The 14,933-nt window shown below is 39.8% G+C and overlaps 1 protein-coding gene across 1 annotated transcript in view; it reads left to right on the plus strand.

The window, feature by feature from the left end:
- LOC124152567 overlaps positions 1-14,933 on the plus strand; it is a 52,400-nt gene that overhangs the window by 3,400 nt on the left and 34,067 nt on the right. Inside the window, exon 2 of the mRNA XM_048381588.1 lies at positions 3,736-8,711. Coding sequence (XP_048237545.1) covers positions 3,772-8,711 — 4,940 coding nt within the window. The 5' untranslated portion in view covers positions 3,736-3,771. The remainder of the gene's footprint in view (positions 1-3,735; positions 8,712-14,933) is intronic.

The raw sequence follows: 14,933 nt of genomic DNA on the forward strand, positions 1-14,933 counted from the left end.
TGTTACATTTTTATAATATTTAGATATAGTTTAGGTATTATTTTTTATTCTGGTCCATTTGAGGGACAGCCATGTTTTAAGTAAATCCAGAAAAATATTTGCTTATAAACAAACAAATATTAACTTGAAAATACATTTCTTTAGCATTTTACATTTGAAGAAAGGACGGTAATCTACCTATGAATAGTCATGAAAGGGAAATCAAATATCTTAAAATGCATTTCTGCAAACAAACTACTGATGGACAGGTCAAGTGGGAAATTGTTACGGTGTTGAGATTTTCACCCAAGGATGGGTTGCTGAAGACCTATTCTTCCGTGGATCTTCACAGGTTGTGTACTTAGTTGTTGCCTGGTGTTTGGTATCAAAGGTGTTATGTCTTCTCAATATGCCACAATATATATAGTTCGAAGATAGTAGGTTTATTGTACTGAGTGTTGAGTATACAGCCTCCACAATGTCAATGATAGGAGGGAGATCACTCTCACATCTCTGCAGCCATGCATAACAGAGCTAGTAATGTTTAGGCGGTAGAGCACCTAACCATAGTCATATATAATATAGATAACCCTACAAAAGGAACCGTATGTGGATGGTTCTGTGTGCATGAAATAATTTCCGAGTCTGACGTCACATGCCTGATTGAGTCCTCAAACCCAAACGTTCCGCACAGCGAAGCCGACAACACAAGTCTTGTGCAGAGTAAACTGGCTTCAGTCTTGTTTTTTAATCGAGGCAAATTGAAGAGAAAGTTATTGTGTTATTCTTACGACTCAGTTAGAAAAAACTAATTGTCAGCTTGATTGGATTAGGCCCGTGAAGATTCCGGGGTAGAATAGGTCTTCAGCAACCCATACTTGCCGTAAAAGGCGAATATGCATGTCGTAAAAGGCGACTAATGGGATCGGGTGGTCAGGCTTGCTGACATGGTTGATACATGTCATCGATCCCCATTGTGTGGATCGATGCTCATGATGTCAATCACTGGATTGTCTGGTCCAGACTCGATTATTTACAGACCGCCGTCATATAGCTGGAATATTGCTGAGTGCGGCTTTAAACAACAAACCAACCAACCAAGAAGCCAGTGTTTATCAAAGCCTCGATTACAAGATAAATATGCCCCAGTCATATGAAGCCAATCACTCTCCTACCCAGATTTCCTTGCGGCCAGGGGCGGTCGGGTAGCCTAGTGGTTAAAGCGTTCGCTCGTCACGCCGAAGACCCGGGTTCGATTCCCGACATGGGTACAATGTGTGAAGCCCATTTCTGGTGTCCCCCGCCGTGATATTGCTGGAATATTGCTAAAAGCGGCGTAAAACCATACTCACTCACTCACTCCTTGCGGCCACCTGAATACCTCTGTCACATCTTACACAGTCCATTCATGTGTTTAACATCTGTGTCTTTTTGGACAAGTCTTCACATTTAGATAATGATAAACTTTTCTCAATAAAGATAAACCTTTATTGAGAAAATAAAAAATGTCATGAAATGTTGAACTTTCATTGAGAAAATGTCCTAAAACATGAAAAATATTTTTATTTGCATATTTATCCTCGACATCTGGTCATTGAAGCCCTGTTGAAAGCTAGCGATATTGTCATACACCTCACTGTCGCAGTTGTAGTAGTATATCTATTTAGTAATGCAAAACAATATCTAAGGCACACTGTATGGCTTATATCGTTCCATTCCATGTTACTTCAGAATGAGTGCATTTGTTTACAAACAAGAGGAAAAGTCAGGTCACATTTTAGGCCTAGGTGTGGTCACTGGAGCAGAAACGGAATAAGGCGAGCAGAATAAACTCAGGGGTCATTGGCTATTGTTTACAAACAAAGCTTAAAAACAGTTAACAACCTGTCCCTTTTAGGCACTAAAACAAGGACTGTTGGCCTCATTATACTGTGTAAGTGAGTGGGATGTCCATATTAAACTCTGGCATGGTACCTCATTCAGCTTGCACTATAAAACCAGTATTATTCCCAACTAGTACACACCGAGGCCTACATGTGGTTGCCAGTCACTATATAAGTGCAATATCTTGAACAGTGTGGACTGGCAACTCTAAAAATTACCAGTCCCCTCTAATTTTTGCCAGTCCGACTTTCTACAAATAAGAAAAGGTATGAAAATTATTTGGTTTTAATTCTTTCAACATCATGTTCAGTGCAAAAATATCATCTCTGAAGTAACTTAATTAGATCTAAACGTCATTCACACAAATTTCTCTCTTTTTTTAATATTTCGAGACGAAGTCGCTAAAAATTGTGGTAACAGACAAGCTGACTTTGTTCGAAAAATGTACTTATATGAATATCACCGATGTTTTGTTCAACAACAAAGATTTATAAGGTACTTTATTTGCCGGTCCACAAGGGACTGGCTGTCACATGAATTACCGGTCCAGGGCTAATTTTACCGGTAAAAAATGGTAATTGCCAGTAAATGGGAATGCTGTACCAGTTATATCGACCACCCCAAACATATTGAAGGTTTAGATTCATCCAATTATGAAGTGAGGGACATGTCGTCTGAAGCGCCACCATCCGCTGTGCAGAGTTGCATCCCCTGGGCGCACCAGAAACCTATGATCATGGGTTCAAGTACCCATGCTTGTGGGTTTCACTAAAGTGGTTTACTCTCACTCACTCACTCACTCACTCACTCACTCTCACTCACTCACTCACTCACTCACTCACTCACTCACTCACTCACTCACTCACTCACTCACTCACTCACTCACTCACTCACTCACTCACTCACTCAACATTCAGTCTATGAACCAGTTAATATTTCATGGTCATTTGTCCAGTGGGCCAGTTGTCAAAACCCTATAACATTATTCCATGTTGTCTCAAGTGAAAAGTAAGCAAGTCAAACAGTAAACATTCTGTAAATCTTGTTCATGTATTTTAACCAATATCTAATATGTACATACGAATCTGCAACTACCATGTTAAAAACTGTATTTACTTCAGAGAGATTAGTTAGGGCAGGATTTCATATCCCCTGAATTGCTCAGTTACATTGTAAAATGATTGTCACTGCTGTAGATGTATTGACAGTTTCATAAGAGGAACAATTTAGGAACAAAGTTTGATATTTAATTTCAATTTTTAACCTTAAGACTCAAAACTCACAAACTAATCTGATAGCTTAGAGAAAACAGTATGTATGTTTTTCAGTTAAACTATCAACACATGATATTTGTATCTGGGATGTTATCAACTTCTTACATCATGTACAATGTGTACTCAGTTTGTTGTCTATTCTGCACTCCAGTTATATTCCAGTTACATGACGTCAGTCTGTAAGTAATTGAGTCTGAACCTACACTCCAGTGATGGACATCATGAGCATCACTCTACACAATTGGAATACAATGACATGCATCAACCAAGTCAGCGAGCCTGACCACCCGATCCCAATTAGTTCCCTCTTATGACATAGCATGGGCTGCTGAAGACCTATTCTAACCCAGATCTTCACAGATACAATGTGTACTCTCTAACAGTTATTGGTAATGTAAAGAGTATGGTCTAATGCAAAATTGATCTTACAAATTGATATTACACATAATAACCACATAGCAGCACTTCTTTTGGATGCAGTGAGTAAGTAATTCAACTAAAAAAATGTCACAAACTTTCAAATTACTTTTGGCCTAAATGATAGCATGACAGAAATCCTTGTATGCCAAATGACTTCATTGTATGTATCTTGTTACAGATTTAAAAGGGAAAACTGACTTGCAAGGTATCCACAATGGCTGGTAATGTTCAGAAGATTCTAGCTTCTTCATTGAGTTGTGTCCTGCAGGAGACCAATGTCCTTGGTGACCATGACATTGAGCTAAAAGTTGCAGTCCACGTAGAAGAGGATCAGAAACCATCTTTTATAGATTTGGTCAAGACAGGAATAATCAAGTGCAGTAACTTTGGTGTGGGTGTCATCCAAAGGAATGTCTGTAATGGCTGTAGTTCATGTGGAAAAGACCTTATCTGCCTCGATCGACAACTTGAGCTGGTGTTTAGTGTCATTGAGAAAAAGAATCTCTGTTACAACTGCCATGCAGATGCACCTAATACTGAACAAAAAAGGAAACGTGGAAGACCAAGGAAGAAATTGAAGCTAACGGAGGAACATAAAGTAGATGGAAGTATTGATCTATCTGAGAAAGATGAAACATTGCATAGAGCATCTGATCTGCCAGAGAAAGACCAACCGTTGCACAGATCATCTGATCTGCCCGAGAAAGACCAAACATTGCATAGCTCATCTGATCTGCCTGAGAAAGATGAAATGTTGCATACATCATCTGAGCTACCTGAGAAAGACGAAACATTGCCCAGATCATCCGATTTGCCGGAGAAAACCGAAACATTGCAGAGTTCATATGACACTCTGTGTCCACTTGACCATATAAAGTTGATGCCAAAGATTGTACTTACAAGAATTGATGATATTGATATAAAACCGTTGGATACAGGACCTGCTCTTGAAACACCAGGGCCACCTCATGAGGAAGTATCAACACCATGTGTTGGTACAACTCAGAGAAGTGATGCTGTAGAATCTGATGTAGTGACACCACCAGCAGCATCCTTCACTTCTCCAGTTGCAATTTCTACTCCTTCCAGTAGTATCAGAAGATCATCTCGAACTACCAAGAGTAGGTTCAGGAGGACTGCAGTTAACGGGCAAACGACAGAGGATACAAAACCTGGAAATCTTGATGCTGCTAATCAGGCAGATCCATCAGTTACTACACCAAAGGTAGGAGGCAAAACTAAAAAGGTTTCAACTCCCTCTGGGAAGAGGCCGGGAAGGAAACCTGCATATAAAGATCATGATAGTCCACAAGTCTCACCACCTTTGAAGAGAAAGAAGGAAGCTGGTTTTGAGGAAGATATTTCAGTTCATTATGAAAGTGGAGATGAGGCAATTCTTGATAATTCAGTAAATGATCCAGATTTTGATATTTCAACCCTGTCTGAAGATGTGGCAGACCATGAAATTGAGACTGTTTCTGGGTACAAGAGTGTTGCAGTTGAGACTACTGTCCTAAAGAAGACTACCAACAAGGAAGTAATAAGTGATAAAGCTAAGTCGCCAGTTAAGCTTGAAAATGCAGATAAAGAAACCAGAAACTCACACAGCAGAAGTCCAGCCTCTGCTGGAATTGTACATGTTCCTGTGCCAGTCACACCTGGGTGTTCAGCCAAAGTACTTCAAGAAGAATATGCTTGCCTTGTTTGCCATAAAAGTTTCCCAATGAAACGGTACCTTATGCGTCACATCAACAAGGCAGGCACAGAGCGGGTGCAGTGTGATATCTGTGCAGCTGGCTTTCACAATCAAGCTGATGTTGAGCAGCATAAATTAGCCCATTCAGGAATTCATCCATATGTCTGTGAAGTATGTCATAAAAGCTTCCCAAATCCATCAACCGCCAACAAACATGTGAAGACTCACCTGGCTCCTCATGAAAGGCCATTTATTTGTATGAAATGTGGGAAAGGATTTACAGAGCAGCATTCACTCCGAGAACATTCCTACATCCATGCTGAGCATCGTCCCTATGCATGTGATCAGTGTGATTCCAAATTTGGTGCTCGGTATCTTCTCAACGCACACATGAAGTATCACAGTACGAAAAAGTACCGATGCTATACTTGCAACAGGATGTACAAGGTGTATGCAAGCCTCATGGAACACATTCATGTCCATAAGGGCCACTACACTGAGGATACAGCAGAGCCAATTCAAAAAGCACCAAGAGATCCTAAGCCATTGGATAGGAGTAAGGAAGAATTGCGAGAGGAGAAGAAAAGAAGGACCTACCTTAAGCATAAGATCAAAGCTGAGAAATCGATGAGGGAGTCATTGGGATTGAAAAGCGAGGATGTTAGTGTTGGCGTGGAAACTGTTGCAAATGATTCTGCGATTGGAAAAATTAATCTGCCTAAAATTACTCTGGGTTTGTTTGAGAAAGAGTGTCTTGATCTTGTTGTTTGTGAGGGGCTTGAGAATGGCGGTCATCAAGACATAGATGAAGAACATGTTGAAGAGGAGGAACATGCAGATGATGAAAAAGCTGAAACAGAGGACACACAGAAAACTGCTTATACCACTTGTAAAGTGAAAAATGTCAAAATGAAAGGAAGTCAGTTAAAATATGGTTGCAAAATTTGCTTCCGCAAATACCTTTCTAATGTGACCCTAGTCAAACACTATCAGAAATATGGAAAAGTGTGTTTCCCATGCAAACAATGCAACGCCAAGTTCCACTCAAAGGAGAATCGGGAACAGCATAAACTGCTTCATGATGGAAAAAATCCATTTCAGTGCAGAATTTGCTTTAAGAGTTTTAAATGCATGTCCAGTTGCAAAAAGCACACCAGTACACACTTGCCCACCACCAGGCGGCCATTCACCTGTGATATTTGTGGGAAGGGGTACATCAATAACAATGAGCTGGAATACCACAAATGGACTCACAACCAAACTGGGTCGAACAAATGCACAGTTTGTCAGAAATTATTTCGGACACGCTCACTCCTGAAGAGACACATGAACAGTCACAAGGGTAGGACTTACAAATGTGAATCGTGTGACAAGGAGTACAAGTATCCCAGCAGTCTGAGAGACCATCTTATCAAGTTCAAACATTCAAGTCGGGATGTCGTTACCAAGGTCAAGTCAGAAAAACTTCTCAACAAAAATACGGGAAAGAAACAGGACAAGGAAACAGCCATGTGTGATGTTTGTGGTCTGACATTCGACAACATCTTCTCTCTCAGAGGCCACATAAGGAGTCACAAGAAGGAGGAGACAACCGCCCAGTCAGATGATTTGAGAGAATTTGCTTATAAGAAGCATGTTGAAAGGATAGCAGCACAGAAGGAAAGAATGAAAGCCTCCACAAGGAGAAGTGGCCTGTTCAGCTGTGATCAGTGTGACAAGGTATTCACACTGCAACATTCCCTAAGACGACACACGATTATGAAACACAGCATCTGTAAACATGAGTGCACTGTATGCAAAAAACGCTTTTTCGTACCAAGTGAGTTGAAAAGACATATGATCAGACATGAAGGAGAGAGAACATTCCAATGCAACCTTTGTCCTCAAGCCTTTTATCATGATTTTGGTCTGAGAAGGCATTTGAAGGTGCACATTTCAAAAGAAAAGCTGGCCTATGGATGTGAGTTGTGTGAGAAGAGATTTGCTGAGGCATGTTATCTCCGAGAACACATGATGAAACACACTGGCGAGAGACCTTTTCAGTGTGACATGTGTGACAAAGGATTTGTCTCAAATAGCTTGTTGAAGAAACATAAGCTGTGTCATGGACCTAAGACTCATGGGTGTACAGTATGTGGGAGATTCTTCTCTCAGGTCAGTAGCCTGAATACCCATATGCAGACGCATGAAGCTGTGAAGCAAGTTTACCTCTGTGATGACTGTGGAAAGTCTTTCAACAGCAAGTCGGGGCTGAACAGACATAAGGTGAAGCACACTGGTATCAGAAAACATAAATGTCAGCATCCAGGCTGTGAGCGGGCGTTCTTCTTCAATGCCGAGCTCAAGATCCATGAATTGTGCCATGGAGACTTGAAGCCATTCCAGTGTGAAACCTGTGGGAAATCTTTCAAATTCAGGACCTCCTTCAAGAACCATATCCAGTACCACAGTAAGACCAAAAACTATAAATGTAGTATATGCGAGAAGGGATTCTATCTTGAGAACAAGTACAAGCACCACATGGAACGTCACCTTGGAGAGCGCAATTTGAAATGCGAAACCTGCGGTAAATGTTTCATCAGAAAATCTGACTTGGTGTACCATCAGAAGCAGCATAAGGGCAAATTTAAATGTCAGGAATGTGAAAAGGTGTTCTCGTTGGAAACGCGGTTGAAGAGTCATATGAAAGTACATGAAGGACCAGAAAAAGTAAAATGCCCTCGATGTGGAATATACTTCCGAGATATTATGTTCTTGCAAACTACTCACTTAAGAGAGTGTGATAATAAGAAATGTTGCCGATTTTGTGGTCGAAAGTTTAAACGTGTTCGCTATCTGCAAAGCCACATTGGAGTTCATACTGGAAAGCGTCCATTTGAATGTAAGGTGTGTGGTCGGGCATATGGTAAAGAAGAGCATTTGAGGGCCCATCAAGACGAACATGAGAGGAAGAAATATGCTTGTAACCTCTGTGAAAAACGCTTTGATCGGAAATGTGATGTAAGAAAGCATGAGGAGTACCATAGGAAGAAAGAGAGAGAGAATGAAATGGTGGAGGCATTGAAGAAAGACTTGGCAGAATCATCCAGTCATCAAATTGCCACACAAACATCAATAGATCACTCATCTTTCCTGGATGAAGTGTTTGCCTGCCAAAAGATTAAATCCGAGGAACAAAGGCGGGATATTTTGGCGGAAGCAACTGCAAGCATCAGTGAGATGAACGAGTGTGATGTTCAGGTGGTGCAGGATATGACTGAAGTACAGTTTATACAGGGAGACATTGGGGCGTACACTCAGGTGGTACATCTGGACGGACACTCATACATACAGGAGTCTGCTTTACCGTCAGTCAGCTCTGAGCAGGTCATACTCACCACCATCGATACAAGTCAGCTTCAAGTTAGTGGCGGGGAGAATGAAATCATTATGGTGGCCATGATACCAGAAACACAGTGAACAATGACTTTCCCTGCTTTGCCCTCGGTCAGCTAAGAGCAGGTCATACCAGAAACATGTATGCATGTTTATGTGAATAGAATGACTGGTGTATTGTTAATCTGTGAACAAAAAATTGGTTCCACAATATATTGATTTTAGACTTGATGGCATTTCGTTAATTTACAATTAACATGATTAAAGATGTTATGGACTTGTTTGGGGGGACATTTGGTCAGTTTAGATTTGACATATTTGAATAGGTATTGTTTTGTTAAAGTGGCCAGGAATATTTCAAGTTATGATCTAGCTACCATGTACAAGAGCATGTTGAGGACAACAGCATTATTTTTTTATCTCCAACTTTTGACATACTGTGAAGAAAAGGTCCAATGACTGGCAGAGGAATTAACACTAGCCTCAACACAATGAAAGACACATACCGTATTCGACGTAATAAGCGCCCACGGCGACATTTGCTAAGATATTGGCTAGTGAACAATCCCAATTAGCACCCCTTCCGATTGATCAATGTACACAAGACTTATTTAAGCACTTGTGTGTTATATGCACCCTTAATTATGGGCATTTAATTCTGGAAAAATATATCTGTCGTACATAAACATTTCAGGCTGTCAGCATAAACCACGAAATTTATCTTTCAACTGTTTTTTTTTTTACCGAAATAACATTCTAATAAGAGCCCCCTATTTCTAATTTTGAGAGCGCCCTAGGCGCTTATTACGTCGAATACGGTATATGCTGTGCTTTTGATTGCCAGAGGTCACTGACCAATTAAAAAATACCAAATGACCTTTCACTTTCTGGCCAACGTGTTTCCAACCTGGCCATCCATTGTCACAGGCAATGGGTCTCTTGATCGTTATGTATTCCCATGAGTTTGAAGCCCTGCACTTTGAGATCATTAAGCAATACTTGGGAGCAGGTGCTTGTGGGATTTGTCTGTAGCTAAGATAATATACTAATGATATATACTGCTCCAAAGAAGCCATGACAGAATATAGTAATATGAAATAATATGGTGTTCTTTAACTTCTTTTGAGTGGTATATAACATTACCATGTGGGATCTGTAATAAGAATGAGAGAGATTTGTGTGTACTGATCTTTAAATATTTTTTTGCTTTCTTACGTTATTCTTTTATTCTTTTTCTTGAATTGTTTCTTTATGATCATAGACAGATATCTGTGGTGTAAGAAACATTTCTGAGTGTTTAGCTTTTGTACTTACACTTTATTTAGCATTGTTTGGGTTGTTGTATATATTGTTAAAAAAATAACTCCTAGATACATTTTGTATTTTCAGTTTAAGTTTCTGAACTGTAATATACTACACAAAAGATATGGAATACCTGATTCTTTCATATTACTATAGTTAATCTATAGTAATATGTAGCCGCGAATAGCTGGAATATTGCTGATGCGGCTTAAAGCACAACTTACTCACTCACTCACTATAGTAATATGAAAGAACCAGGTGATCTTTAACTTCTTTTGAGTAGCATGTTTTCTCAAATTATAGCTCTTTGACATCATACCTATCAAGCATTGGCCTAAGACATTTGTAGGAAGCAAAAACATTTCCATGCCATAATCTTTCTGAAATCTTAATCTGTAAAATTGTTCAAACTTCTTTTATAAATTGAAAAATCACTAAGTGTTTTAGTTTTAGCAGTTATGAATAACATTGCAAACATGATAAACTGAGGTTTCATGCCTAAAGATGCATACACAACAAAATAAACTGACACAATGAAAATTCAGAATCATCTTTATTTGAAGTACAGGAAAACAATGTTAGCAGTAAATATTGACTGACATGACAAAGAATGGTGACTGTATGACAAAATGACATTGTTGCATTTCATCATCTTATGCCTAAATATACAGAACAACTTAATTTGATATTTGAGGCCATTTTGTCAAATATTACCAAAATTTGAATATGTGTTCACAAAGTTTCAGTATATGAGAATGAATGCCACTTCTGGATGTAGTTACCATATACAAGTTGATGGTAACCTTCTTTTAGCGTGTTATCTCTTTGGAAACAAATTGTTTAATTTGTATCTAATCAAAACTACTACTCAAGTGCATGTTTCCTTTCCTCCCTTTATGATCAGGTTCATTACATATGTATTAATCACCTGCATCAATAACCATGATAATGTCAAAAAAATTTGTTTCTCGTAACCTAACAAATACTCCTTATGTGGACACCAAATTTATGTTTAAATGACATCTATGAATGTTTTGACCAGTAGACACAATGTTCATAGTGGTCAGTGCAGTGCAATCACTTGCAGCATGGAACAGTGGATATATTAAATGTGTTGGTTTTTTTTAGACAGTTAAAGGACACGGTACTATATGGGACCTATTTGGCCCACCGGATCATGCATAATTTATGAAATGAACAAAATGTTTAGAAATTGATATGAAATATATCAGGTATGTTCACATGAAAGAGAAAGTCTATTTCAGTATGTGCGTGTGCACAAAACTAAAAGTATGTGTATGAATAAAATGTATTAAAAATGCTGATTTGCAGGTTTTCAGGAAGCATTTTGAAAATATTTGAACATGAGCAAATGTCTTAAATGTCTTTAACCCAAGCTGATTATTTATGAGATGTATGTAAAGACAATGCAAACATATGGTTGAAAAATCATCTTCAGCCAAGGAATTGGTAGGATGAGATGGTAATATGACTGGTAACCTAGCGTTCACAGGCAGCTTGGGTTGTATACTTCCCAGGGAGCTGAGAATGAAAATCAAGTGCACACTGATCCATTGACTGGGGTAATAATGTAGCACTTGTGTGGATTTGGTGCATTACATTCTTTACATTATTACAGGACATGATTTTTGTGTGCCCTCTATGAAATAGTGTGTTTGGGTAGGTGTGGGAACAATTTATTACCAGAACATGTTATTTTATGGATATGATTGGAAGATTAGTAAGTTGTTATTTTAAAGATTGGATTCAGATTTTCAAAGACTGCACTTGACTTGCACCTAACACCTCTATAATCCTTGTCTCATTTGTTAAATAAAATTGACTTTTACAAATGATTTGTTGCTTTCTTAGTGGCTTGATTGACAGTATTGTACGTTGAGTATTGTACACAAGACAAATGGATCAGATATGAATGCCACAGGCACTCTCCTGTGGCAGGGCTAACAGCCTCCGTGATAGAGCATCCGCCCGGAGAGCTGAAGGTCAGGGGATGGGGGGGCTGTGGGTGTGTGTCTGGCGGTGGCGCAGGCGTTGAAATCAGTCTGCGTCATACCAAAAGATATCAAAAGATGTAACTTGTTGTTACCCTGCCTGGTGTTCGGCATTAACATGATTAATGGGATAACACAAGGAATCACAGTCAGTATACTGTGTCTGAGTGGAGTATTCGTGTTAAAGTGCAGCATGGTATCTCAGTAGGCTAGCAGTTTTAAATCGGCATTAGTCAAGACAAGTACAAGGAAACACTCGCATGCACATGTACATCGCTAGATAAGTGCAACAATCTTGAACATGATGTTAAACCCTCATTTCACCTTACCTCGCCTACCCAGGGCTCCTTGCGGTTATCCAAGTACCCCTGCCACAGGCCAGCAAGAGGTGACGAATTGACATATACTACTCAAAACATCTTAGGGTTCATGAATATTTTGGGTGGGGGTATTTTTATGAAATTGTGTGGTGATTATTCCCCCCCCCCCCCCCCCCCCCCAAAAAAAAAAACAAACAAAAACAAACCAGAACTATATTTGTCCAGTATATTTTACACAGTCCATTCAACAAATTACATTTGTTTTTCAGCTTTCATTTTTTAAAAATCCACACACTTAGACAGATTTATGTCTTGAAGTGATTACAAAATATCCTGAAACGTGTATAACTATTTCCATTTGCTTATTTATCCCTTGTTTACAATGGCAGTACATGCTGAAATCAAAGCCCAATTGAGAGCTAGCTGTATGGTCACTTTGTGTAAAGATACATTGTCATACTCCTCACTGTGGCTGTTCTAGTAGTGAGTGAGTGAGTTGGTTTTAACGCCGCTTTTAACAATATTCCAGTTATATCACGGCGTGTCAGCTTAATGTGGGAGGAAAGCCCGAAGTGATGCAGGTCTCAGACGTTTACCACTTCGGTGAAACCCACGAGCACGGGTATGGTGCTGACAAACCTAGAAACATAATCGGGGCGAACCGGGATTCGAACCCACAATCATAGGTTTCTGGCGTGCCCAAGGGACGCAACTCTGCACAGCGAATCGCGGCGCCTTAGACGACTGGGCCACCCGTGCCCCCCTGTTCTAGTAGCATATCTTTATTATGCAAAAAAATCTCCAAAATTCACTGGAAGGCATCTTTTACAAGCAAAAAAAGTCTGATCATGACATGGAAATTGGCTGGTGGCAGTGGTGGCCACACTTGTCAAATTGCTCAAAAAAATAAGGGGTTCTGTGACATGCTCTTATCCCACCCCATATCACAGAACCATCCCCAAAGTGATTCCTCTCCATGGCAGGCTTGAGCATGATGCTCACCAAGACGTCTGTGGACACATCTCTATGGGAAATGTTACATCTTGGATTTGTCTGTAAAAACAACAGTCCTTCAGCAACACCTTTGATGGTTTTGTTGATGATGTTACATCAGGATAGGTCGTATGGCGGGACAACGTGGTCGTATGTGGTCGTATCCCGTAATGACGTAAGCGGACCATGACTGTTGGTGTGGACATCCTCCTTTGTCTAGTTGGACAGCGGAAGGTCCAGGGTTCGATCCCCGGCCGCATCATACCAAAAGTCATTAAAAGATGGTACTTATTGTTACCATTCCTGGCGCTCGGCATTAGGGGGCTTAAACAAGGACTGGTCGGCTCGGAGTCAGTATACTGTGTCTGAGTGGGGTATTCATGTTAAACTGCGGCATGGTATCTCAGTGAGATAGCACAATAAATCGGCATCGGTCCGGACTAGTACAAGTAGCCACGCGCGCATGCAAGTGCAATAATCTTTGACAAAACGTTAAACCCAATTTCACCTCACCTGTGTTGGGGTGAGGGTGAAATTCTCTTTGTTGCTTGACTATTATTTGACTATTGCAGCGTTCAAGAGCATTGACTCAGTCCTTCACTGTGCACCGATCCATGCACATGCTGATGGAACACCGTTAGACAAAGTCCTGATTCAACGGAGATGCTGTTTGTGTACTCCTGTTCTTATTCCCCAGCAACCGATGTTTGTCATCAAGGTGATTTAATGAATCGTGGTCAGGCTTGGTCACTTGGTTGATTGTGTGTCACTCAAGCCTGATGTGTGGTTCGTTACTCACAATATCAATCACTGGATAGTCTGGTCAAGACTTTATTACTTACAGGGCGCCATCATTTAGGTGGAATATTACTGGGTGCTGCATAAAAGAACAAACTTTTCATATATTGACACAACATAAAACGCATAATCAATGTTCACGCAATATGTTTTCTCGAAACACATCAAATGAGATTCGAACCCAAACGACAACACTGTTTGATTATCTTCGGCCTAAATACAAAGAACAACTTAAATTGATTATTGTGGCCATTTTGACAAATATTACACAATTTTGAATATGCATTTTCAAAGCATCTCCTTGGATTCAATTTTATACCATGCTTCGGCTAGCTACAACATTACTGATGCAGCGTAAATATTCACACACCAGTTTCAGTTCCCCCATCTCACAAAAACAACCTTTTGATGAGAAAAAGAATGCTTGAATTGAGAAATTTAGAGAGGGCACCTGTTGTTTTGGAATTTATGGAGAACCTAAAAACATAGGTAATATGGTAAGTATACACTTTGGGCAAAATAGATAAATAGGTTCTTGTGTGTCAGGTAGCCCCTATCAACCCACTGTTTCACTTGTGACCCAAATGGGTTTTTTCACAGCCGTCAAGAATCCCACAAGCCCATTTGGGGAGAAAATCTGACATTTCCATATATTATTATTGCTGCAGCTATTTTGACCTACAAGTTTAAGAAACATCCGTTATAAAAAAAGCCATCTATGTCAAGCATAATATTACAAAAATATTTTTTAAAAACAAACCCTTCCACTGACCCATGCATACCTGTAGGAACCATGCTACCTGAAGTGTTCTTTTTTTTATTTGGCGTATGTGCCTTCAATATGCATTCAAAAGCCCATGCCCGTAACAGTTATGTCTTG

This window comes from Haliotis rufescens, unplaced genomic scaffold, assembly GCF_023055435.1.
Source record: "Haliotis rufescens isolate VD_foot unplaced genomic scaffold, xgHalRufe1.0.p SCAF_4, whole genome shotgun sequence".
NCBI classification, from domain to species: domain Eukaryota; kingdom Metazoa; phylum Mollusca; class Gastropoda; order Lepetellida; family Haliotidae; genus Haliotis; species Haliotis rufescens.